The sequence below is a fragment of the Pseudopodoces humilis genome, chromosome 28 (assembly GCF_049639895.1).
Source record: "Pseudopodoces humilis isolate 2021_Gansu_Grassland_sample_001 chromosome 28, ASM4963989v1, whole genome shotgun sequence".
NCBI classification, from domain to species: Eukaryota; Metazoa; Chordata; class Aves; order Passeriformes; family Paridae; genus Pseudopodoces; species Pseudopodoces humilis.
The window spans coordinates 3,584,600-3,606,980 of NC_142227.1; the positions used below are offsets into that span (position 1 = coordinate 3,584,600).

At 52.3% G+C, this 22,381-nt stretch overlaps 2 protein-coding genes across 5 annotated transcripts in view; one reads left to right on the plus strand and one right to left on the minus strand.

Moving 5' to 3' along the window:
* Window positions 1-17,440, plus strand: ACSBG2 (acyl-CoA synthetase bubblegum family member 2). Of its 3 annotated transcripts, none has more exons than XM_014259994.2 (15): window positions 1-46; window positions 4,211-4,340; window positions 6,310-6,395; window positions 6,944-7,188; window positions 8,460-8,548; window positions 9,104-9,224; window positions 9,678-9,758; window positions 10,304-10,453; window positions 10,959-11,135; window positions 11,679-11,860; window positions 12,125-12,358; window positions 12,933-13,150; window positions 14,297-14,436; window positions 15,258-15,504; window positions 16,073-17,440. In XM_014259994.2, exons 2-15 carry the CDS (start codon window positions 4,240-4,242, stop codon window positions 16,183-16,185), a joined length of 2,184 nt encoding a protein of 727 aa, XP_014115469.1. In that variant the 5' UTR covers window positions 1-46; window positions 4,211-4,239; the 3' UTR covers window positions 16,186-17,440. The 3 variants fall into 3 exon arrangements, with proteins under 3 accessions (XP_014115469.1, XP_005531303.1, XP_014115468.1); XM_005531246.3 differs by lacking the exon at window positions 1-46 and adding an exon at window positions 3,834-3,935; XM_014259993.2 differs by lacking the exon at window positions 1-46 and adding an exon at window positions 3,834-3,935 and having other exon boundaries at window positions 6,947-7,188.
* A 381-nt stretch (window positions 17,441-17,821) lies between these two features.
* Window positions 17,822-22,381, minus strand: part of MLLT1 (MLLT1 super elongation complex subunit) — a 32,259-nt gene continuing 27,699 nt past the window's right edge. For both annotated transcript variants that reach the window (XM_005531247.3, XM_088067752.1), the window contains exon 12: window positions 17,822-21,786. In XM_005531247.3, the coding sequence (XP_005531304.1) occupies window positions 21,658-21,786 (129 nt within the window). In that variant the 3' untranslated portion in view covers window positions 17,822-21,657. The remainder of the gene's footprint in view (window positions 21,787-22,381) is intronic.

The window sequence follows — 22,381 nt, forward strand, 5'->3', positions numbered from 1 at the left end:
CGCGCGGGAGCTGCTGAGGGGCCGCGCGCGCCCGGCGGGCCCGGAGGTAACGCGCGGTCCTAAAGCCCGAGCCCGGGCCGGGGCTGAGGGAGGGGAGGGGGGTCCCAGCTCCACACAACACTCTGGGTGCCCCCAGCCACACCTGGCGTGTGTGGGATGCCCGCCCACCGCGGGGGGTTCGCTGTGGGGTTCATTACCCCGGCAGATGCTTCTCGTGATGTCCCATTTGTGGGTGGGTGTCTGGGCAGCGTGGGGGGAAATTCTTGATGGTTTTGGTTAAATGAACACATTTGTGGGTTGGCGGAGGGGAATTTTCCCCATCTGCAGGTCAGGGCAGGAGGTGGTCTGAGGAGAAGGAATGTCCCTTCCCCTGTCCTGTCCAGGAGCCCATCGTGGGGGTCCGTGAGGTGTCCTGAGAGCTTGGGAGGCTCTGAGGTGACCTGAGAGGTGGGAATGCTCCGTGAGGTGACCGGAGAATTTGGGAATGCTCTGGGTGACCTGAGAGATCAGGGACGCTCCACAACGTGACTTGAGATTTTGGGGATGCTCTGGGTCACCTGAGATTTTGGGGATGCTCTGAGGGATTGGGGATGCTCTGGGTCACCTGAGATTTTGGGGATGCTCTGAGGGATTGGGGATGCTCTGGGTCACCTGAGATTTTGGGGATGCTCTGAGGGATTGGGGATGCTCTGGGTCACCTGAGATTTTGGGGATGCTCTGGTGACCCAGGTGCTCGGGACACTCCTGTGCCGGCTCCAAGGGACACAAAGCCAGGTGTGGGAGCCGGCAGGGACACGGGTGACAGTACAGCCCTGTGCTTTCCTGCTCGGCCTGGGGGGATCTCCCCGGGTGCAGATGGGTGGTGAAGCAGCAGTTTAGGAAAGAGGAGCTCAGTGGTGAGCCCACTGCTGGAGAATTCACCTGACACATCCTGGATGAAGCAATGAACGGAGAGTTCTGTGGTTGTCTGCTGACCAAGCCATGGGCAGTGGGCAGCTCTCTGCGGCCCAAAGCTCAGCTCTGAAGGTGCTGCGGTGGAGTCAGGTGCCTGTCTGCAGTCGTGACAGTCACTCATCGTCCTAACAGAGGCTGGAGTTACTTTTCCTCCTGTTTTCTCCAGTACCAGGAGGCCATGGGGTACCTGCGGTCAGTGGTGCTGTCCTGTACAAAACCTTTAATGCTCAGGAAGCTTTTATCACTGCCTCTCCTAAAAACCGAGTTTATCTAAGAGGAAGAAGAGTGGGTTGCTCAGCTTTTGTTTCCCCACTTAATGAATCTTTAAAGGGAACAAAAAGGAACAAAAAGGCCCAGGTTTCGGTTCTGATGGTGATGTGGCAATTGCCTGGAGCTGCTCTAGACTGGAGCAGAACGGATGTGGTTCCTTTACCGGTTCAAAGAAATCAGCCGCAGGAAGCCGAGTGGAAAATGTCAAGTGGCTGATAAAGTGCTCGGTAATTTGAATTTGAACCGGTGCTGTTGAAGCTCTGTGTGTTTTAGGTAAAGGTGTGTCCAAAACCTGTTAGAAATTCAAACTGCACCTCTCCTCTCTTCGATGTCACAAGTTTGCACGTCCTCAGACCTTTATTCTGGTTTGTTAGTGAAGCCCCGTAGTGATTCCAAAGAAACACCCCATTTCCACTTCTGCTGGGTCAGGTGCTCCCTCAAAGCAGAACGCATTTTTATTCAAATGATTTAAGGAGTCAGCCAGGCTTAATTAAAAGGGAGGTTTCTTCCTGCAGGATTTTTGTTTGGGAGCATGTCCTCCATGTTCCCAAACACTGTGGGTACTTCATGGTGTGCTGATTCCTCAGGGAACAGCGTGGGGTGGGAGCATTTGGTGTCCAAGAGTTACACTTGGCTCTGGTGAACCATGGAATGGTTTCAGTTGGAAAGGACCGTGAAGATCATCCCTTCCTAACCCTAATGTGTTTTACAGTGGCTGTGTTTGAAACTAAGCATCAGGGAGGGAAGGGCCGTGCTGCAGTGCTGAGCAAAGCTAGGCGGGCTCTGTATATATTGGGAAATATTTGCTTCTAACCTGAATCTGTTGGATAAAATGCATGTCTGGTTTGGGAAGCTGCACAATCAGAATGCACTTCAGCTCATGGTGCAAGTGTTGTGCACAGTGAGAGCAGAATTCGGGCATGGTCTCCACTGGGAAGAGCTTTTCCCTCTTGGGTGGCTGAAGGTGATGCAGAAAGCCTTGGTCCTACCATGGACATGAAACTTGGAGGGATGGAACACCTCTGATGTGAGGGAAGGATGAGAGAATTGGGATCGTTCAGCCTGGAGAAGAGAAGCTTTGGGGTGACCTCATTGTGGCATTCCAGGACCTGAATGGAGCCTGCAAGAAAATGAGAGACAGAAAGACAGAGACTATTGGAAAGGGCCTGGAGTGCCAGGGGGAACGGCAGGGTTAGGTCAGGTGTCAGTAGGAAGTTCTTCCCTGGGAGGGTGGGCAGGCCCTGGCACAGGGTGCCCAGAGCAGCTGTGGCTGTCCCTGGATCCCTGGCAGCCCAAGGCCAGGCTGGACGGGGCTTGGAGCAGCCTGGGATGGTGGAAGGTGTCCCTGCCATGGCAGGAGTGGCACTGGATGGGCTTTAAGGTCCCTTCCCACCCAAACCATTGGGGAATGCCGTGATTCCCTGACCGCAGGAGTGAGAACACCTCAGCCTTTCCCTTGAAACTTCCTTGCTGCACTAACGCACAGCTGGCAGGAGAAACGCTGTAACTTGTGCAGGGGTCAGAGCTTCCCTCAGGGCCACTGGGGTGCCCTGGACCCCTCGTTGTGGGGTGCTGGGACGGAAAGTGGGAGCAGCATTGCGGAAGGGGGTCAGGAGTGATGGCAGCTGCTGCCATCCGTCCCTCCTGGGCTCCGCTCGGCTTTTCCTTGGGCAAGAGAGGCCGTGGGGACAGCTCGGGTGGCACCGCGGGTGGGTTTGGGCTCCTCGGGGCTGGGCAGGTCTGAGCGGCTGCTCCGAGCACGGGGGGGCTGCAGATCCAGCAGCACCTTCCCACCCTCCCAATAAACCACTCCTGTGTTCCAGCCCAGAACGGCTGTGCGGCAGCGTGTGCCAGCTATCCGGGCGATTCAGAAACGCGTGTTTTGCAGACATCCCGCTCTCGCTGCTCATGAATTAAAACTATTTCTGGCGTGGTGACTCGCAGGCTGTAGCTGAGCGTGGCGTGAGCAGCAACGTGTCCTTGCGCTGATGAGTGAGCGGAAAGGGGGATGGCCCTGAGCTGTGCCTGGCGTGGCTTTCCCCCTCCCGCCACAGGTTGGATCCTGCAGCGTGCTGGGTCGGATTTATGACATAAAAAGACTCTTTCATTCCTGTCCCTCACCGAGACGAACATGCCCCTCGCATCATACTGTTTAAATGCGTCTAATGCAGGTACAAAATAGCAGCATAAAATCCACTTCTTAGAGAGATCAAGGATAATGGGATTCATCCCCAATCAGCTTGAAATCCCTTGAAACAATTAAAGCTCAGCCTGGCGACTCATAAGCATCAAAGGCTTTTGATGAGTGTAAACCTTAAATAAAATCAGCGTTTAGAAAACACATCGTTTAAGCGATGAAATCCCTTAAGACAAGGTGCTGAAAGCAGCGTGGGAGCCACCAAAAAAAACCCACCCCAGCTACAAAACGCTTATTTTGGTGCGAACGGGCTAAATGTGAGGTGTCTCAGGGCTGTGTCCCCCCAGAGGGACCCCAAATCCGCGGTGTGCCGAGCCTGGCGGGCAGGCGTGGGGCCAGAGCCTCCTTAAGAGGCGGCGGTGTGGGGTGACGAGCCGCTTCCAATTGCAAGGCAGCAGCACATGACATAAGATGCTCCACATTTGCCTCCTGGGCGCTAGTTTAAAAATAAAGGATATTACACGTCGGGCTCGGAGCGGCTGCGGAGGGGAGGCTGCGGGACGGGCGATGCGCGGTGAGGCTGGAGGGATGCGGGGGCTGCCCAGCATTTGGGACATTTGGATTGAAATTGTTCGGCTCGTGGTGCTCTTGGGGAGCTGTGGGTGTCACGCCGGCTCTGCTGGGGGGTTTTGCAATGAGCGGAGCGTGCCTGCTGTCAGAATTTCCTGTATTTCGTGCAAATGCTGCAGGCTCGGGTTGTGCCTCTTTGGGGTTGCCTCGCTCACGTCAGTGGAGCTGCTTTGCTGTGACGTTTGGCTGTATTTTAATTTTTCAGACCTGTTTTCGCAGGGACAGTGCTGTGTGAGTCAGACGCGAGGATGGCACTTGCAGAACCTGTCTCCGTGGCTTATTGCAATTCAGCTCTTCAAGGGAGCTGTGAGGTGTCACGGGAAGATGTGCTGCTCAACTCTTCACCCAGGTTTGTCTAATTTAGGATTTTATTTACCCACCTGTATATATAGTTTGTATTCTACCGTGCTTGCTTTGATTATTAAAATGATTTTGGAAGAGCCCTGCCTCTGCAGGGAACAGCTCATGTGCAGTATCTATACTGATCTCAAATTCCTGCTGGTAAGAGGCTGCTTAGATTTACAGACTAAAGAGCAGATTAGGGTCTATATCTCACCACAGCATAATGGGATCTAGCTGACTAAAACTGCTTCACCTCAATTTTTTTGGGGCTGCATTGAATTACATGTTGTAAGGGGGAGAAAAAGTGACTTGATTGACTGCAGGGGAAATAGCTGGGGCTTTTCTGCTCATATTACTGGGTCATTTGCATACTTTGATCATAAAAGCTGGTGGAGAAATGGTGCAGAACTATTGCAACTGAGGATTAATTTGTGCTGAAAAATGTTCTCAATAATGAGGAGGGAGCACGGAGATGGGAATATCTCATAATACCCTTGGGGGAAATAAAGAAATTATTTACTCAGCCCTGGTTGCTGGCTTGCAGATCAGTTCAGAGCAGTTCTGCTTTAGGACAGGACATGGGATCAGCCATGTCAGATCTTCCCTGGGCCTTAAACCTCCTCATATGCCCAAAGCAGTCACAGTTGACTGTTCCCTAGAAATTCAGAATAAACGTAGATTAGAGGGAAGAGATTTTCCCCTTACCCTGAAATTCACACAGTGCCTGGATTGTCTTGTCTCTGGCCTGCTAGAAAGGAAATAAAAGGTGGGACTTGGTGGGAGCCCTGCCTGGCTGAGGCTGAGGAGTTTGTGTGGGCCCAGAGCAGCTGTCCTGTGTGATGTGATGGGCAGGGTCAGGGCTCCTTTCTGCCCCAGAGCTGCCCCTGCAGTGTTGGGGTTATTGTGATGTCAGGGCCCTTCTGGATGAGCCTGGGGCTGGTGCTGCAGGTGTTGCTGTGGAGAAGGGAAAACACCGGCCTGGAGAAAACATCTGCGTGATGGGCTGAGGAAAAGGGCCCGGTAGGGCAAGGCAGGATGGAAAGTTTGGGTCTCTGCAGTGTAACCTTAAATCAGCTAAAACTCAGACCTGAATGCTCTGCAATGGTCCAGGCAGGGCATTGCCCAGGGCAGGGAACAAAGCAGCAGCTGCCTGCTTAGAGGGTGAGATTCCCAAATCTCACTGTGTCTGGCTTCCAGCTCCTGCTCTCAAGTGGGATATGAGACTTGATTATCCCTTACCCTTCTCATTAAGGCTGTGAGACAGTCCAGCTTGGAAAGGGAATGGAGTAAGAGCAGTTTGGCAAGCAGGCAAGTGGTGCTTCACCAGCTCCTGCAGGGCTGAAAGTGAAAGGACACCTCAGCTGGCAGGAGTGTGGCTGAAGCACGCGGGGATGAGCCTGTTTCTGTTTCCTCCCAAGCTCTGGTGGGAGCACTGGCTTTAATAGGAATACCTAAGGTCAAGATTTCCTGTTAAATCAATTTCCTGCTCTTTTGCAGGAATCTGTGGGTTTCCCCATGGGGTGACTCCAGTGTCCCCAGGGCTGTCCCTGTTGTTGGACTCGCATATTGCAGACAGGAGATGAGTTCCAGATCCGAGTGTCCCTTCCTGCCCCCCTTCTCCTCCTCCTCCCAGCTGCAGACTCTTTGTTTCAGGCACCTGGAGCAGCCTTTAGGAATTAAATGATGGCTGTTCTGGGAAGATGTTTATGCATTCTTCTGCAGCTTGTCTGCAATGAAAGCTGCAATTAGGACAACACTCATGTGTTCAAAACCATCACAGGCAGAGCTTTCACACTCAGAGGGACCCGTTCCATTGCTGGGGCCATCCAGAGTAGTGAATTAATAAAGTCACCTGCAGAACATCAGGAATCACTTTGACATCTAAGGACTGAGTGACATTAAGGGATGGAGCAAACCTGCCTGTGGCAGGCAGCCCTCAGTGTTCTCATCCAGGGATAATTCCTTTTGCCTTGCAGAACTGCTGAGCCACACAACAACAACAGTGAGCCAGGGGAAGATTCCAAGATGGAGAAATATCAGGTGAACTCACTCGATCCCAAAGGTGAGTGGATGGAAGTTTGGGGACTGTGGGGTGCCTGAAATTATTATTGCAATGAGAGAAGGATTTGTCAAACCATGACAATGGAAGAAGCGGCTCAGGTTGCAGGATGGGTTGTGCAGAAGTGTCTGGAACTCAGGCTTTAAAGCACAGCTGTGCATCCAGGATTAAATAGGCAGTGTCAATGCCTGGTGCTCATCTATCAGGTACCAGTGTCCTGCTTTCAGTCCTCTTTAAAAGAAAAAAAAACTAAAAATAGCAGAGTATGAGATGCAGGAAACTTTCACCTTACCAGTACAAGAGCCTTAGGGCAGCAGAGCAGGTTAGAGGGGACATAAGTGGGAAATGTTTAACAAAGTTTGAAAGTGCTCTAGAAGTTTCTAGTGTAAAGTACTGGGGGTCACATGGCAAAACTGCCACGAAGAAAGGGTGAGAAAAGGGGGGGAGGTATAACAGCCTTTACTTTCATATGCTTGATACTTGTATTTCTATTGTTGTTATGGCAGCAGGAAATTTCTAAATCTAAGATGCTGAGCACTTTTCTTTCACAGCAGCCTCCTCCCCTCCTGGCTCCAGTGTGTGGACAACGCGTTGTGATGGAGAGGTCAGGCTGAGGATGGAGGAGCAGGGCTTTGGCAGTGAGGCCCCAAAGACTGTGCACCAGCTGTTGCAGGAAAGTGTGAACAAATACAGCGACTTTTATGCCCTTGCATCCAAAAAAAATGGCCAGTGGATAAAGCTGACATATAAGATGTACTATGATGAGTGCTGGAAAGCAGCCAAAAGCTTCCTGAAGGTAAGAGTTTGTTGAATTATCTTTGTACATATTCACAGAATCCTAAAACCAGAATGGTTGGGGTTGGGAGGAACCTTAAAGCTCATCCCATTCCACCCCCTGCCATGGCAGGGACATCTCCCACCATCCCAGGCTGCTCCAAGCCCCATCCAGCCTGGCCTTGGGCACTGCCAGGGATCCAGGGGCAGCCCCAGCTGCTCTGGGCACCCTGTGCCAGGACCTCTGCACCCTCACAGGGAACAATTCTTTCCCAATATCTGATGTAAACCTCTCTTATTTTAATTTAAAACTGTTCTCCCTTTTCCTACCACTGTGTAAAAAGTCAGCTTTAATGTTCACTCATTAAGTGCTGGAATGGCAGCGTTCAAGTCTATCTTAAACCTGCAAATTCCCCAAGTACAGATGAATCTTACAGTGACAGGGAAGTACCCAAACATGCTCTGGACACCTTGGTATTTCATTTTTTTGACAGTTGCTTCTACATTTAACCAAGAAAAAAAGCAAGTAAGGAAACATTTAAAGTGAGGTGTTTGAGATGTATGGCAGACCTGGACACTGCCCCTCCAGAGGCATGGAAAGGTTCATCTTTCTAAGAGAAAAACTTAAAGGGATGTTTACAAACCTGGCTTAAATGTCCCACATGGCCCAGCCTTTGGCTTGTGCTGCTGGGATTAGGAGAACTGGAGACAGAAACCAACAATACCTGTTTTTACTGTTGGGACCAAGTCTTATCTCTTCAAGTTAAAGCCAGCCTGGTTTTACTTCTGTGGTGGGATCTGGGACAAAACCAGAGTCTGGCTGAGGGAGTTAAAGACTGGGACTCTAAGAGCTGGAATTTCATGGCCAAGTGGGGCTGCCACTGGAGCTTGTTGCTCTGGCCATTATTGATATCTGATATTCCCAGCTTGTACCAAATGTCCCAGGAGGTGCTGTCTGACTTCACCTCTCACCTCCTCAGCCCCAGCCCAAGGGGAACTGGTAACTCCCTGGATTGCAGGTTTATATTCCTGTTAGTGAATTCCAGTGTGCCAGTCTTTCCAAGGGCAGACCTCAGCAAATCCCTATTTTCCTGCCTGCTTACACTTGGACAGTGATGTGAAACTTCCACTGGTTCCATCTTGGCTCCTGGGGAGTTTTCCAGTGGGAATTACCCCGTGTAAGAGCAGGAACTCTTCCCTCAATGCTGTGCTCACAGCAGAGATCTGCAAATGAACCCTGAGCTTTGTCCAGAGGAGAAGCCAGGCTGCTGTAATTCCATCTCTTGTTTACAGCTGGGCCTGGAGCGTTTCCATGGAGTGGGCATCCTGGGATTTAATTCTGCAGAGTGGTTCATTGCTGACATTGGAGCTATCCTTGCAGGGTAAGACTCTTGTTTCTTGCCATGCATTTTGCTTTGGCAGGCAGAGAGTGACTGCAGTATTCATATAAGAAGCAGGTTTTGATTAAAAACCCCAGTAAAACAAACCAAAAAACCCCAAACCCAATTGCTTTTATTTGGGTTTAATGAAGGTGGATAGTAGCTGAACTATTTCATAATGAATTAATGAGACAAAAATTAATTCCTTTTTTTTTAGCCAGCTGCTTCTCTCAAAATAAGATGACCAGAGGTTAATCCAAAAGCATTCTTATGTACACAGTGATTAAAATATGGTGGGAAATGCCAGAGAATTCCAGGGCTGGATTGTGATATCTGCCTTCCACATGAGATATTTTGGTCCCTCGCACCACTCTTGACATTTCACACGCCCCAGAACAGAATCTTTCCTCTAGGAATTAAGCTCTTCCCTCTTTGTTGTCATTTTATGGGATATTCTTCCTAAAGTTTTTTCTCTGACATGGTCTGAATTTTGCCAGCAACTCTGCTAGTCCTCTAACTCTGTTTTTCTTTTCTGTTTTGTTTTTTCCCCTTTCCCAGGGGATTTGCTGTTGGGATCTACACTACAAACTCTCCCGAGGCCTGTCATTATGTGGCAGAGAACTGCAGTGCCAACGTTATAGTGGTGGAAAACCATAAACAGCTGCAGAAAATCTTAGAAGTAATAATGTTTTTTAAATGGCTAGGGGTTACAGCTACCTGTTGCCAGATGTGGGAGGGTAAAATGCTGTGGGAGGGCATTACCTGAGGGGAGTGCTGGGTCTGAGAGCAGAGGAGAACTCTTTGGTGTGCTCCCTGCTCCAGCCAGGTGAGCTGGCACTGGCTCTGTGTCTCACAAGAGTTTAAGTGGTGCTTTCACTTCTTAAAAGCCTTGGGCTTAAAATAGAAGAAGCCAGAATGAACAACTGAGCATCCTCTAGGTTGTTTGGCAACATCCCAGCTCAAATTATGATTGCTTCTAGTGAGGCAAACCCATTCTTTCAGGAGCACAGATGGGATTCTCTTGGCTTAACATAAAGTGCCAAATGTGAGGAGTGTGCTAAGTGGGGTTACAGAGGCCTGAAAGGGACAAGCAGCATTTGCTCCTTCTCACAAACCTCCCTTCCTGACACAGATTGAAGACAGACTACCTCATCTGAAGGGCATTGTCCAGTACAGGGAGGAGATCAAAGAGAAGAGACCAAATCTGTACTCGGTAAGTTCTGGGCTTCCTCACGGCTTCTGAGTCCTGGTTGTGTTCAGCTGCTGGCTGCAAGTACCTGTCACCTGCTGTGGGGCCTTAAACATCTGCTGGGGGACACACAGGATGTGGGGGACATCCCTGTCCATGGCAGGGCCTTGGAATGAGATGGTCTTTAAGGTCCCTTCCAACCCAATCCGTGACTGTGATCCCCTGAGCTTGTGTTGGCTGTGGTGGGCAGGAGGTGTCTGCTGTTGTGCAACCTGGATAATCCATGTTGTAAGGAGGCTGTGAGCCTCCTGACCTTTCCCCGACACCCTCAGGCCCCACAGTTACTCCAGGGAGTTGCTACAGAGCTGTAAAGCTGCTGGGGGTGGGTCTGTCTCCATTCTGCTCCTCCCTGTGTCAGACAGAAAACACTGTGGTGACAGTGTGAATTCACAGCTTCTTCCAGAACTCTGGACAGGGGGAACAGCTTCCTTCTCTTGATGTGTAACAGAGTTTCATTTTTTCTGTGGGTGATTCCTTACAAAGAGACTGAGCTCTTCTGTTCTCTGCAGTGGAGGGAGTTCATGGAGCTGGGCAGGGACGTGCCGGACTCGCAGCTCCACGAGATCATCGCGTCCCAGAAACCCAACCAGTGCTGCACCCTCATCTACACCTCGGGCACCACGGGGCAGCCCAAGGGCGTCATGCTCAGCCACGACAACGTGAGTGCCCAGTGCCACCCCAGCAGCTGTCACCCTGGGGGTGCTGAGGGAGAACATCCTGAGCTGGGAGGGACCCCCAGGGATGATCAGTGCAGCCCCTGGCCCTGCCCAGACCCCCCAACAAGCCCACCCTGAGCATCCCTGAGAGCGCTGTCCAAACGCTCCTGGAGCTCTGGCAGCCTTGGGGCCGGGCCCATTCCCTGGGGAGCCTGGGCAGTGCCAGCAGCCTCGGGGGGAAGAACCTTGCCCTGAGATCCATCCCAAGCCCTGGCACAGCTCCAGCCCTTCCTGGGCTCCTGTCCTTGTCCCAGAGCAGAGCTCAGCCCCTGCCCCTCTGCCTCCCCTCGGGAGGAGCTGCAGCCCCCGAGGAGCCTCCCCTCAGTCTCCTCTGCTCCAGCTGAACGAGCCAAGTCCTGCTGTTGAGATCCCAGGATGCTGTAGCTGTGTTGTGCCTGTGTGTTCTGTGCTGTCCCTGCCCTGAAGCCCCGGTGGGTTCCTGTTGCAGCTGACGTGGACGGCAGCGGTGGCCGCGCGCTTCATCACGCTGAGCGATGCCCACGACAGGCAGGAGCACGTGGTCAGTTACCTGCCCCTCAGCCACATCGCTGCACAGATGTGTGATATTTGGGCAGCCATGTCCTTTGGAGTGCAAGTTTACTTTGCCCAACCAGATGCATTGAAGGTAAAAAAAAATGAGATAATAAACTTACACCCATCCACCTGCTTGAGCTGGGGTGGGTGCTTGAAACAAGGCTGTGTTATCTCGTGGTTCTGTCAGCTTTCCTAACTGGGTTTACTTTGCCCATTGACCAACTGCCCCTGTTGGTCTGACTGGGGCCTGACCTTCACCTTTTGACTCAGTCACAAACGGGGAGAAGCTGACCCAGCACTTAACAACTGGGAGCTGCTGAGTTCTTACCTGACACCTGGTGCCACATCAAGAACTGGTTGAGCAACAGCCTTGTGTTTGCTCTGCCTACATTGCACCATGGCCCCAGCCTAAAGGATTCTTGTGTCAGCACTGGCACTGAAAACATTGACCCTTGCTCCCTTCACAATTCCCACTGGAATGCCTCAGCGGTTCCCTTCTCTTGGTGGCACTGCAGAAAACAAACAATTCCTCAAAACTGATGGCAAACTCCCAAGTTTTTGCCAGTGACCAGTACTGACCTGAAGTCTGCAGCGAATCACTTCTAAAAACTGCATTAAATCCTGCTTCTCTCAGGGCAGCTTGGTGGAGACCCTGCGGGAAGTGAGGCCAACTGCTTTTTTGGGAGTTCCTCGTGTCTGGGAAAAAATGGAAGAGAAAATGAAATCTGTGGGCATGAAAGCCTCAGCGTTCCGAAGGAGAGTGGCATCATGGGCCAAGGAGGTGGGGCTGCAGACCAACCTGAAGAGGATGAATGGGTAATTATGAGCTACATTTCAGGGATGCTGATGAGTTTTAGGAGAACTTTCCTGTCAGATCAGGGATTTTATTCCACCCAGGGATTTTATTCTACCCAGGGGTTATATTCCACCCAGGATTATATCCCATGTGAGGACCTGAGGGGGAGCAGCAAGGGCTGGAGGGGGGAAATAATCCATTATTTTATTGAATGAACTAAAGTAGGATGGAGATAAAAGGAGGAAGGGGGAGGAGTTCTAGGTGTGCCCGTTTTCCTGGTGCAGGTACTCGGAGGTGCCGGTGAATTTCCGCCTGGCCAGGCAGTTGGTGTACAGGAAGGTGCGCAAGGCCATCGGGCTGGATCGCTGCACCAAGTGCTACACAGGGGCTGCTCCCATCACCAGAGAGACCCTGGAATTCTTTTTGAGCCTGAACATTCCCGTGCTGGAGCTCTATGGGATGAGTGAGAGCTCTGGGCCTCACACCATCTCCCTACCTCACGCCTTCAGGCTCGGCAGGTGAGCACCTTCCTGGGAGCAGAGCAGTGGTGGGCTCTGCCTCTGACACTCCATCTCTCCTGCAGCAGCTCATCCCCTGAAAGGTCCCTGGGGAGCCACATCACAGGTGAAGAGATCTGCCAAGGGCAGCAGCAGCAGTGATATGGGAATTTACCTTGGCTGGGTTCTGTGGGAGCTGGGGAAGAAGTGAGGGGCTGGAGGGATGAAGGAAGGATTGGTAACTCCAACCTACCCTTCGCTTTAATGGCAAATGACTAAAGGGTGCAGCGTGTCTTGAATGGCTCCTTCAGTCTGCACAGTGCAGGTTTGCTGCCAAGGACATAAATCATTCAAAGCTCAGGTGTTGAGAACAATGAGTGCAAAGCAGCAGGTGTGTGAGCACTGATCTCTGCAATAACAACTCGTTCTGCAGCTGCCCTTACACGAGCACATGCCTTTGAAGCTCTTTGCCGGAGCTGTTGTGCTAAAATCCTCTGGGGCTTTGTTCAAACCCTTCAGCTTGAGAGGTGCTGCTGTGGCCTCTGCTTGAATCCAGTTTAAAATAAATGAATCCTTGGTGTGTGCTCTGTTTCAGCTGTGGGAAGGAGCTGGGGGGCTGCCACACCCTGATCCATAAACCAGACAGGGATGGTGTTGGGGAGATCTGCTTCTCAGGAAGGCACGTCTTCATGGGCTACCTGAACATGGAGGACAAAACCAAAGAGGCCATCGATGAGGATGGCTGGCTGCACTCAGGGGACCTGGGCAAGCACGACAAGGATGGATTCCTCTTCATCACAGGCAGAATTAAAGGTAACACATCCCCTGACTTTATCTTGATGTTGTGCGCTATGGAATCATTGAGTTGTTAAATGTTGGGAAAGACCTCATGGAGCCCAACTAACCCATGTCCCCAGTTTCCACAGCTTTTAAATCCCTCCAGGGACGGTGACTCCACCACTGCCCTGGACAGCCTGTCCCAATGCTGAACAGTGAAGAAATTTTCCCCCATATCCAACTTAAACCTCCTCTGCTACAGGGGAGGCTCAGCTGGTTGTGTGATTGTGACTTGCACAGAAAAATATTTAAATCCTTCTCTTCCTGGAGTTTCCCTGTGAATGTGGCTGCAGGGTGTCCTCCCCTGTGATGGGAGGAGAGGGGCAGCCTCTGGAGCCAGGGTGTGTTTACAGAGTGAGGGAGAAGCCCTCTGATTTCGGCACCAGTGCAGTTAATGCTTTGTGGGCTGCTTTTACCAGCAGTCCCCTCAGTTTCAGGAGCTTTACTGGGTGACCTCCAAGGAAAACAGCAGCTTAACACTGTTGTGCAAGTGCCTTGCAGCAATGTGGCTCTTGGGACAGCAGTTTGAGCAACCCCAGACAAAGCCAAATGTCACTCAGGCCTTCAGCTCTCAAAAAGAGAGAGGTGCTCATGTGAGGGCTGCTCTAAGGAACAGGAGATTGAGGAGAGGGGGTCCCCTGTGCTCTGCAGCACACAGATTCCTTTCACTTCAATTTCTGACCATTTGGGTGCCAACTTAGGTGCCTTAGAGGCCCAGGGGTGTGTGCCAGGGTGCCAAGGGGCTCACCCTGCATTGCCAGACTGCAAACACCCCTGGAGCAGCAAGGCAAGGCAGCTTTGGCTGGGCCAAAGAGGAGGAGCAGGAGCTCCTGCTCCTCTCTCAAGGGATCAGCACCGAGGCTGGAAAAAACCTTCGAGGTCATTGAGTACAGCACCCCCAAGGCCACCACTGGACCACGTCCCCAAGTGTCACATGCCCACATTTTTGAACACTTTTGGGGATGGTGACCCTGTGACTTTCCCAGTCCTGGTGTGCTGCCTTCTCCAGCCCTGCTGGCACAGAATCACTGATCCAACAGATAGGAAGGAGCAGTTAAATTGTTTCAGATTGTGGGAAGGGGAGAAGCTCCAAGCATTAATCAGGATTTGATTGTTTTCCAGAGCTCATCATCACTGCAGGAGGTGAGAACATTCCTCCTGTTCCAATCGAGGATGCAGTCAAGAATGCTGTTCCCATCATCAGCAATGCCATGTTGGTTGGAGACAAAGCCAAATTCCTTGCTATGCTCCTGACACTAAAGGTAATGGAAAACAGGATGGGGATCCACCACCTGTGCTGCTGAATCTGATAAATTGCTGGGAGGAAGAAAATTGTTACACATTTTTAGTATCTTGTGGAGATGAGCCCAGAGCACAATTGGCTGTAGCTGAGCTGCAGAGAGCAGCTGAAAGCACAGAGCTGTCACTTGCTCAGACCATCAGGCCCTGCTGTTGTTCAGGGCAGCTTTTTCTGTGCCACAGAGGGCAGGAAGAAACAAAAGGAAAAGACCCAACAGTGAGGCTGGAAAAGGAAACCCTTCAGCTCTCCTCACCTGTTTCAGTCTCCCAGAGCAGTCTGTCAGGGATTTCTTTGTCAGACTCTGGCTTTAAACCCCGCCAGGACCCACCTGTGGTGGCCTGTGCTGAATGTCAGAGTGGGAATTGCTCCTTAGTGAGATCGAGGCCAGCAGCCCTGGCCTGGGACAGGAGACCTGAGCCAGGCCCTGCTGAGCTTTTCATGGCTGAGTGCTGTGTGTGACCTCCAAGACAGTGCAGGGACATTAAACTGTGCTCCAGAAAGGGTCTGGGAAAAAGTGATTAACTTTGGGTAGCACTGGAGGGATTTGGTGGATGAGCTCTGTACCCTGCTGGCTCCTGAGCAGGCAGAGATCTGGGGGGGGTTTATCTGTGTTTTGTCCCAAGTTTCCATTGGCAGCCAGGGGTTGGTGAGAGCTGAGGGGCTGCTGGGGTTGGAGTGGGGCAGGGAAGGGAGCCAGGAGCTGTCCCAGGGCAGTGTCCAGGGCTGGAGGCTCCTTGGTGCAAAGGGCCTCAGCAATGCTCAGTCACCTGCTGTGGCCTGCAGTGCGTTGTGGATGCAGAAACGGGTGAGCCCAGAGATGACCTCAGTCCAGAAGCTCTGGAATTCTGTCAGAAACTGGGCAGCAAGGCCACCAAGGTCTCAGAAATCATCAGCAGCAAAGACAAGGCCATCTACACCGCCATCCAGAAAGGGATCTCTGCTGTCAATGAGGGAGCCGTGTCCAATGCCCAGAAAGTCCAGAAATGGGTCCTGCTGGAAAAGGATTTCTCCCTCTTTGGTGGAGAGCTTGGTGAGTGGTGAGGGGGTGTCTGGGGTCTGCCTGTGCCCCTTCCCTGGCTATTGAACATCAACACAACCACAGCCCCCAGTGCACAGAGCTGCCCCCAGCCTTTCCTCACTCTGGCTTTTCCATGTGGGAGGTTGGGGTGGGATGAACTGGGGTGAATTCCCACTTCTGCCCAGCAGCACCGAGTGGAGCAGCACTTACCCCTGTGCAGAGCTATGGAACATCCTGAGCTGGGAGGGACCCTCAGGGATGATCAGTGCAGCCCCTGGCCCTGCCCAGACCCCCCAACAAGCCCACCCTGAGCATCCCTGAGAGCGCTGTCCAAACGCTCCTGGAGCTCTGGCAGCCTTGGGGCCGGGCCCATTCCCTGGGGAGCCTGGGCAGTGCCAGCACTCTCTGGGTGATGCTTCAGCTCACAGGGGAAGAGAGGGAGATTCTATTAAACCCAAAGAGAAATTTAGAACCAGTCACTGTTCCATGTTCTGCCTCTCCCCTCCAGCCCAGCTTCACCCCAGGCCTGCTGGGTGCTCTCAGTGGTTCCCCCCCATTAACCCTGTGCTGTTCCCCACAGGCCCCACCATGAAGCTGAAGAGGCCGGTGGTGGCTCAGAAATACCAGGACCAAATTGCTCAGTTTTACACGGACATCGAAACCCCCTCGGGGGAGCCCTCGAGCCGGACATAGAGCCCTGGACTGAAACCACTCCCGAGGACACTCCCAGGAAGGATTCCCTGGATCCTGCTGAAATAAAGAGGCTCAGCCTTCAGGCAGCCCCTCGGCGTCGCTTTGCTGTCCGTGTCCTGCCCTGCAGTGTGGTGAGCGTGGTCCTGCCCATGTTCTCCTGTGTCTTGTGGCCCCTGCTGAGAGATCTCAAATAGCTCAACTTTCTATTTTTTATTTCCATTTTTATAAGGGTGATACAATGTTTACCTTAAATCCATGTGATATGTTACATTCTAACCAAAGTTTTCTTTTCCTGAGATGAATGTAAAACTGGAGCTACAAATCAGGAGCTGCCCTTTTCCTGCTAAGGGAGAAAGGCAGATTTCATTTTCCAGCAGTCCTCACTCCCTGCTGCACGTTTCCCTGCATGCTGATGGCATCCATATCATTTTAAATCTCCTTCCCTACAAACTGTTCCTGTCTGAGATGACAAATGCTGAGTGACTACACACAGCAGTGGAGGTGGAACCTCAAATGAACTGGGTTTGTCTGTGCAATATTTTGAGTTTGTTTTACCCCTTTGAGTTATAATGAAGCCATAAATTGTTGTTGAAGTTGTATCTGTGGCTGGTATTCTGGGAAGTTATTTACTCCAGGGATTATTTATAAGGCTGTGTACAATGTGTGAAATCTGTTTGTGTCTTACAATCCAGAAATGTTGTAGTGTCTGAAATGGGGAGCTCCAGAGAGGAGGGTGGGGGTGCTGAGGCTCTGTACCTGTGCTCGGGGAGATGGTGCTGGGAGCCCAGGCTGCCTCTCCTGAGGGTCTGTGAATTCATGGTGAATTCAGACTGGAGAACACAGACAGCCCACACCCACAGCTGGAGGGAAGCACCTGTACCCAGGAGCTCCTTGTGCTCTCTGCTGCAGGGCTCATTCCAGGCTCCATCCCCAGCAGGTGAAGGATTGTCTGGGAATGGCTCATTTCAAACCAGAGATCCTTACCTGAGCCTGGGCAGAGCAGCCCACCTCTGGCTCCCAGTAACCATTCTCCAGGGAAAGGAGCAGCACTGGGAGGAGGTGGGAGCAGCTCAGGGCTGGGCTCAGGGTGGGTTAATCCCAAACCTGTCTCTGCTTTGGGTTGGTGAAATTCCACTGGTGGAAGGGTGGGAATCACTGCTGGAACTGCAGCTCATCCTGGGCCAGCGTGTGCTGAACTGGAGCTGCTGTGTCCAAGTGTTTGCAGAGGAATGTGAAATAAACTCCTCCACTTGTGTCTCTTGCCTCTCACTCCTTCCTGGGCTGGGGCAGGGCTGGGTTTGCAGCAGCTGAGCTGAGCCTGGGCCGTTCCCAGGGCTGGAGCTGCTCCCTGGGCAGCCATGGACACGGGAGAGATCCCACCCTGCACTGGGCTGAGCAATTCCCATGCCAGGGCTCTGTCCTTGTGCCAAGGGGCCTGGACCCCTCCCCTGAGCACACAAAGCTCTGGTGGATTAAGGAGCACTGGAACCACCCCATGCTTAAAACAATTCCCTTTTCCTTGGCTCTTCCCCTGGCCCAGTGGTCTTACCTGTGCCCTGAGGGGAGGTTTTGGGAAAGCCACGGTGCCATCCCTGGAGAAACAACAGAACAACTGAAAAACACTTCCAAGTTTTACTTTTCCATCTTACTTTATTTCACTTTTTCTAGAAAATTCCTCCATAGTTCCACAAATTTAACAAAAAGTTTAAAATTCAGGACAAACAATCCTGTAACGTATTACAAACATGAGTTTTTTTGTGGTTTTTTTTTAATCTTGCAGTTAGTCTTGGCTCAGCTGCATTTCTTCCAGCTGAGTGAAGAACTTTCTCCCAACACAACTTTTAAAATCCTCAGGTGCTGAGGTATTTAATACCTCGGCTCTAGGCAGAAATACAATTAAAAATTCTCTAGAAGTTGAAGTACTTACATTTTTCTTTAGGAGTGCAAACTCATCTTGTCAGTTTTTGATGGCTATTCCACGCCCCAGGAAAGCAACACGATTTGGGTCCTTTGAGCACTAATTCCCAGCTGTCCCAGGTGCACCAGGGGTGTCACAGCATCACCAGAGCACCTGGGTGAGCAGGGAGGAGCCTCCCGAGAGCAGAGCCGGCTCCAGCACATCCCCCATGGAAAACTGCGGAACCGGAGCCGCTCCGGGCTCTGCTCGTGGAGAGGCCCCTCCGTAAGGGACGTTTAAACCTCTCTCACCATCAAACACGGTCCAAGATCTGACAAATAAAAACTGCTTCTGGATTGTTGCATCAATTGCTCGGCTCGTTCTGATGCTCCCACCGCACCCCAGGATCCCACGGGTGGCAGAGTCATTGCACTTCCATGGATTCAGCCTGACCTCAGCCAGCCTCGCTCCCTCCGTGGCCCGAACGCCTCAGCCGGGCTTTGCCAGCCTTCCTTTCCTCTCTTTTTTTAAGCTTTTTTAATAGTTCATGTCAGTAATCAAAGCCTCAAGGCTTAACACATCGCAGAGCAGGACCCAGGAAAACGCTCCTGGCCCTCCCTGCCCTCTGCTCCGGCCGAGGATGGAGGAGCCGAGTCCCGATCCCACCTCCAACACCATTCCAACTCAGCAACTCGGGAAGCCCTCGGGCTGCCCAGCACCTGCCTGTGCCAGCAGCAGCACCACCAAGGACACGGAAAAGTAACAGAGTCCTGTCCATCTTCCTTGGAAAAACCAGTATGGCTACAAGTCAATCTGGGATTCTTTTTTTTTTTTTTCTTCCTTTTTTTAACAACGCAAGCTACTACACATCCTCGAGGACCTGAAGCAATGCCCACAGCAGCACTGCCCCCTCCTTCCTAGAGTACAATAATCCATCCATGCTCTCAAGAGTGACACAAGAACAAACACTTTATCCACAAAAACCTGTACACGGCATGTTCAGAACAGCGTTCAGCCAGCCTAGAGGGAATCTACACAGGGAACTCCACGGGGACACAAGATGAGGCCCAAATGTGACCATTCTTTGTTTGCAGAGTCACCCCTCCTGTGCTCCCCGACGCTACCACATACCCCAAAAAACATCAACTCTGTAGAACAACTAAGTACTTGCAAAAACCTTTTAGTAACAAATCAGCATGTGCACACAATGGAGAGGAACTATTGCTGGGGAACAATCCTACCTCGGGTTTTCAGGGGGATTATAAACAGTCTAAAAAAATCCATGTGTAAAATACTTCTTATAAAAACCAAACAAAAGCCCTATCACTGCTCAGCAGACTTCACCAACAAAGTCACTTCCAGGACAGGATGATGCCACGGGCTCGGTGCTTCCAGCCAGGCTCAGGAAGAGCCTCCCAGGCGTGTTCAGGGACTGGCTGGGAGCTGTGAGCACGGGGTGCTGGCAGGAGCAGGGCCAGGAGGGGCAGCTCAGGAGCTGGGACAGTGCTGGGACCGGAGCTGGGGGAGGACAGACCTGGGCAGAGAGGGCAGCAAAGCCTCGGGAGAGCTGGGCCTCAGCCCAGCCAGCCCCAGTGCTCCGGGGATGGGACAGTGTCACCAAGCCCAGCCCAGGGTGCCCAGAGCTGCCTCCCCCTGGCACAGCCCCACAGAGACAGAGGAGCTCGCAGTACTGACCCAGGCTCCACCGTGGGTGTCCTGCTGCCACCTCCTCCCCTGGGCCCTGCCCTCCACCTTCTCTGGCCTTTCCATCCAGCCCTGGCATCGTCCAGCAAGAAAGAAAACAGCTGAGATCACTGGTGTGACAGGGTTTGCTCCTGGCATGAGCTTGAACTTCCATATATATATATATATATATACACACACACATATATATATATATATATACACACACACACACGACACATGAAAGGTGGTACAAGGACAAAATTAATGGGAATCGGGTCAACATGACCCAACTCAAACAAGCTTATCATCATATTGCCACTTCAGTTGATTAGTTGCAACATTTCCATGATAAAGAAAGGGGGAACCCAAAACAAGGGACAGCAAACCCGGAGCGGTGCAACCCTCCCTGAGCAGAGGGGCTCCCCAGCACCGCTGCTCCCACACCGCCTGTGCCCCACGGCCATTTGGGAAAAGCTTCCCACAGCCCTCGGAAAAACCAGCAATTCCTGGGACAATACTGAATTTAGGGACCAGGAGCGTAACACAGCTTTGAGGAAGGCGCTGGGATTTCCCCACGCCCACCTGGACAACACTTGGAGGTCAATACTAGTTTAACTAGAAATCTGGGGAAGGGGCTGCATTAGTGTTTCTGTTTCCTGCCTTTTCCTGCACGGGCAGAGGGGCGGGAGAGGGAGGAGGGAACAAACCCAACTCCGTGTTTTACATCAGCGTCTCCCAGGCGTGTCCAAAGATTTAAGTTCTCCCTTGTTTTGGTTTTCCCAAAGTACAGCCACTACTATAGGGGCCACTGTAAGGAGATTCCTCTTTGAGAACACAGAACAAAACCAATCACGTGTTTTGGCAAAGTTATCAAACACTGACAAATGGAAAGACGATGGGTGAGCCCCTTCTGGAGCATGGGATGCCTGGAGGTTGCTGTCCAGCTTCCTTACACTACAAATTGTCCACAAGAGGCATTGAACAAACGAGTCAAATCTTATTAAGCGCCTTCCCCTGCCAGAGCCATAAAAAAACAACAGAAAAACACACCCTTAAGATCGTAAGACCCAACTAGGCCCTTCTTATACATACAGTACATACATATATATAATATATATATATAAAATATACAGCTTACAGTTTTGGAGTCCTATTACAGTTAAAGCAGACTGAAAGGAGTGGGACTTTGTTTAGGAGCTCAGATCAACAAACAAGACACCTCCAAACCCCAGCAGGAGACAGCAGGTTCCAGAGGCCTCCTCACCGAGCAGAGTGTCCCTGCAGGGAGCTGAGGGTCCTGTCCCCACCGGGAGCCAGGTCACGGAACCGGTGGGTGATCCCAGCTGGAATGCAGCTGGAATCCGACCCCTCTCCTCTGCAGCACACCAGCAGGACCCCGGGGAGCCTCCCGTGTCCCCAGTGGCCCGGCCAGCTCTGTCAAAGCCGATGTCACCCACACGGCGCGGGGCAGAGCGGGAGGGCTCTGCTTCCAGAGCTCTCCACAGGCTGGTCCCGAGCTCCAGGGGAAGGGAACAGCATCCACGCTTCTTCAGAGCTCAGAGATGCCCGGAAAATGTGCTCTTGATACACAGTTGCTCGAAGGGAAACCGAAAAGGTCGCGCTGTGCAGCCTAAGTGCAGCACGCCCGCCCTGCTCAGGGCCTGGCCCACGCAGCCGGGGCGGGACAGACTCAGCAAGGCGGGCGCTGGTTTGAAGCCTACAAGAAAAGTGCAGCTGGCTGAGCATTCCTAGAGCATGGCTGCTCTCTAAGGCAGTGCTTCTTCGGGTGAGGCAGGAGGATAAGAAGGCCTAGTTCCGTGGGGTGGTTTCCTGGTACCAATGGAGGGGATCTCTGGTTGAAGAGCAGAGCCAGCTTCCCAGGCCCAGCGTCATGTGGCCACAGCCTCCAGGTAGCTCTGCAGCTTGCGGACGGTCGTCTCATCCAGGGAGAAGAGGTCAAAGTCAAAGGTTGTGTTGGTGACGTTGAAATGCCCGGTTTCCTCAATGAGATTCACGATCTGGAGGTGGGGATGGATGTAAGGTACAGCACAGAGGGCAGGAGGTACCCAGAGCCCATCCAGGCTTTCCCACACCTTGGAGGGGCTCACAAGAGGAGGGGAATCCTCTCCCCAAAAAACCAAACCAGCTCCTCCTGCCTGCCTAGCTCTGTCTGGACAGTGATGTGGGCATGTTTCCTTTTAACCATAAAACAGAACATCCTGAGCTGGATCCCTCAGGGATGATCAGTGCAGCCCCTGGCCCTGCCCAGACCCCCCAACAAGCCCACCCTGAGCATCCCTGAGAGCGCTGTCCAAACGCTCCTGGAGCTCTGGCAGCCTTGGGGCCGGGCCCATTCCCTGGGGAGCCTGGGCAGTGCCAGCAGCCTCGGGGGGAAGAACCTTGCCCTGAGATCCATCCCAAGCCCTGGCACAGCTCCAGCCCTTCCTGGGCTCCTGTCCCTGTCCCAGAGCAGAGCTCAGCCCCTGCCCCTCCGCGTTCCCCCCAGGAAGAAGCTGTCAGTCAGACCACGCTGTCAGTCAGACCAGGAGATCCCCACTTTGGGATTGCTATGAGGATGGCAGAGGGAAGATGCCCACACCACACTCCTGTACC